This window comes from Triticum dicoccoides, chromosome 7A, assembly GCF_002162155.2.
Source record: "Triticum dicoccoides isolate Atlit2015 ecotype Zavitan chromosome 7A, WEW_v2.0, whole genome shotgun sequence".
Taxonomy (NCBI): Eukaryota; Viridiplantae; Streptophyta; class Magnoliopsida; order Poales; family Poaceae; genus Triticum; species Triticum dicoccoides.
In genome coordinates, this window is record NC_041392.1 from 706,782,268 (window position 1) to 706,785,218 (window position 2,951).

Consider the following 2,951-nt stretch of genomic DNA (forward strand, 5'->3'; position numbering starts at 1 on the left):
CGATCTCCTGGAACCGACGCCTCCTCGAGGGATCATCGTGTCTCTTCGGGACATATAAAAGGGGACTTGTAACCATCGATCAAGAGGATTCGATCATTCTGATTGAAACAGAAACTTTTCCCTGCGTGCTGCTTCCGGACTCCTCCTCCTCTGTTTCCTGTAAAAGCAGAGTTTCTCATCTCAAGCAGAGAAGTGCTTCTTCCTCATCTCTCGTCGGAAATCAGTCGATGCTTTTCTTGTGAATGATCCAAGACCCGAATGGAGATGCATATAAATGGGAAGATGGGGCCAAGTTTCTTTTTAGAAAGATGAATTTCGAAACAATTTGTGCTCTAATTGCGAACGTGATTACAAGATTATCGACGCCCCCTACTGCAGGGGCATCGACCCAAATCCCGTGACTGATGCCGGACTAGGAATGAAAGCAGACCCAAATCCCGGGAGTGTATAGTATATCTTAACCATGTTTTAGCTAATTTTGGGCGAAAACGGAGTACCGATCTGTGGTCTGGTCCATTCGGGCCGCTACACATTTCTAGTCTGTGTCAGGATGAATCTTCAGGCTCTTGAGTAAAGCACTCCTTTTTACCCCCGTAGGAAAAAAAACCCCAGCTAATGCTCACACCAATTAGTGACAAGCACAATACAAATCAAACATTTCTTGTAGAGAAAAGACATATATATGTAGCCTCTGGATGGATGGTTGATTGATCGTTTGCATGACAAACCGGCACTGCCAATCGAGGCCTCACGGAAGCTCTCTTGGGCATTTAGCAGTATCCAACAGGAGATTGGGACAAGGGGAAGTTGGTTATCCCGCAGGAGGGAGCTGAACAGCCCATATTGCATGTGGAGACCCAAGTCAAGCCGACATGCAAGTGGAGTCCCCTGCCGGTGAGCTGGACGAAACTCAATGTAGATACTCCTTCAATCCTGGCGACAGGATGGCAGGCACGGGAATGGTGCTGTGGGACCACAATGGCAACGTCATCTTTTCAGCGTGCAGGTCTTTGTGGTCGTGCCCGGATGCCCTTCATGCAGAGCTTGCGGGATGCATGGAGGGGCTGGCTCTAGCGCACCCGTGGACGAACCTTCCACTTATCTTGAGATGTTATAGCCTTAATGCAGTCCAGTTAATCAATGCTAGGAGCAAGGATCGGTCACAATATACCATGGTCATTTCGGAGCTGAAGAGGTTGATGGGTGAGCGGGAGTGTATTATACTTATATCTTTAGAGAGCAAAATAATCTTAGCCATGTTTTAGCTAATTTTAGGCGAAAACAGAGGACCGAACTGTGGTCTGGTTCCGTTCGGGCCGCTACACATTTCTAGTTTCTGTAGGGATGAATCTTCAGGCTCTTGAGTAATGCACTCTTTTTTACTCCTTTTTACACATTTCTAGCTGCTCGCTCACACCAGTTAGTGACAAGCACAACACAAATCACGCATTTTCTTTTAGAGAAAAGACATACGTTTGATTTTATAAATAAAGCCACACAAATCACACACGTAAATATTCAAACAACAAAGGATCGCTGACGCTGCATCGATACCTACATGAAACGAAATACAGAAAAAGAAATGCCAGGCGGCTCATGAACTGACGAACGCTGATTTTATAAAGCGTCTAGTCAAATGTCCTGATGCTGCATTCGATACCAACAATATATGCGACGAATGCTGCATCGATCGCTGCAGGCTCCGCTGGTTTTATAGAGCATCCTGTCAAATGTCTGACACAGAATAGCAAAAAACCCAGGCTATTCACTGTAGGGAGTATCCGTTCGGTTCGAAATATCTGCCAACTACTGAAAAAAATTCAAGTATACGGTGCCGTTATATATCTACACAACCAAGCAGTCTTATGTCTAACAGAACGTGTTGCCATCGAAGCGGTACTTCCCTTAACCATGGCCAAGCGCTTGCTGCCATGGATCAGTGTCTTGGTCGTGCTCTCGACGCTGTGGCGCTCGTGCAGCCCGGCCGCCGGCGCCGACCCGACGGCCGGGTTCACCGCCGTGGAGGTCACGGAAGACCGGTTCAAGCTCCACAAGCCGTATGACCTGCCGCAGGAGCAGCGCTACGAGCTCCGCGCCGACGGCGTGCGGCGGTTCTGGGTCTACTGCGACGACAAGCCCTTCCGCGCCGGGAGCCCCACCAAGCCGCGCTCCGAGATCCTCCTCAACGTAGGTTGCATCAATCTCTCCTACACTACTAAACCAAACCTTCCTCACATTGATTTCTGACGGATTAGCAATGGAGTTTTGTTGGTTTGACACGTCGATTTTGGTTTCTAATTCCGGGGTGGAGCAGGTAACGTACAGCTCCGGGGTGTGGCAGTTCGAGGGGTACGGCTACGTGCCGGCCGGCACGACGGGGGTGTCGGTGATGCAGGTGTTCGGCGCGGCAGGCCCGCCGCGGAACACGACGCTGATGCTGCACGTCTACGGCGGACGGCTCGTGTACTACAACGATGAGACCAAGGTGGTCGACAGCCACATCTACGACCGGTGGTTCAGGCTCAACGTGGTCCACGACGTCCAAGCGTCGGCCCTCACCGTGTTCATCGACGGCGACCAGAGGCTGGTCGTCCCAGGCTACGGCGGCAACTTCCACTACTTCAAGTTCGGTGTGTACACGCAAACGGACCCCTCGCACTACATGGAGTCGCGGTGGAGGGATGTCAAGGTCTACACTAAGACTTCCTATTGAAAAATGTAAGAAATCAACCTGCAAGATTTCGGCATGAATTACTTGGGGACTGGAGTACATTTGATTGGCATGTGGAAGAAATGAATTTTGTATTAGTATGATGAGGCAATGGATTAATGGATACGGTACATATGTCTCTATCTGCCAGGAAAAATTAATGCAGTAAATGTTGTGGCACATCCATGATTACAAATCACCCCAGTCGGTCCAGTGCGTCGCTCTCTAAGAGCATCTACAG

The 2,951-nt window shown here is 49.6% G+C and overlaps 1 protein-coding gene across 1 annotated transcript; it reads left to right on the plus strand.

Moving 5' to 3' along the window:
* The first annotated feature begins 1,911 nt into the window (after positions 1-1,911).
* Positions 1,912-2,713, plus strand: LOC119329541 (citrate-binding protein-like). The gene is made up of 2 exons (XM_037602602.1): positions 1,912-2,187; positions 2,315-2,713. Exons 1-2 carry the CDS (start codon positions 1,912-1,914, stop codon positions 2,711-2,713), a joined length of 675 nt encoding a protein of 224 aa, XP_037458499.1.
* Positions 2,714-2,951: the final 238 nt, after the last annotated feature.

Coding starts and splice junctions, on each gene's coding strand:
- LOC119329541 (XM_037602602.1), top strand. CDS start 1,912: ATGGCCAAGCGCTTGCTGCCATGGATCAGTGTCTTGGTCGTGCTCTCG. Junction 2,188..2,314: donor GCTCCGAGATCCTCCTCAAC/GTAGGTTGCATC, acceptor GGGGTGGAGCAG/GTAACGTACAGCTCCGGGGT.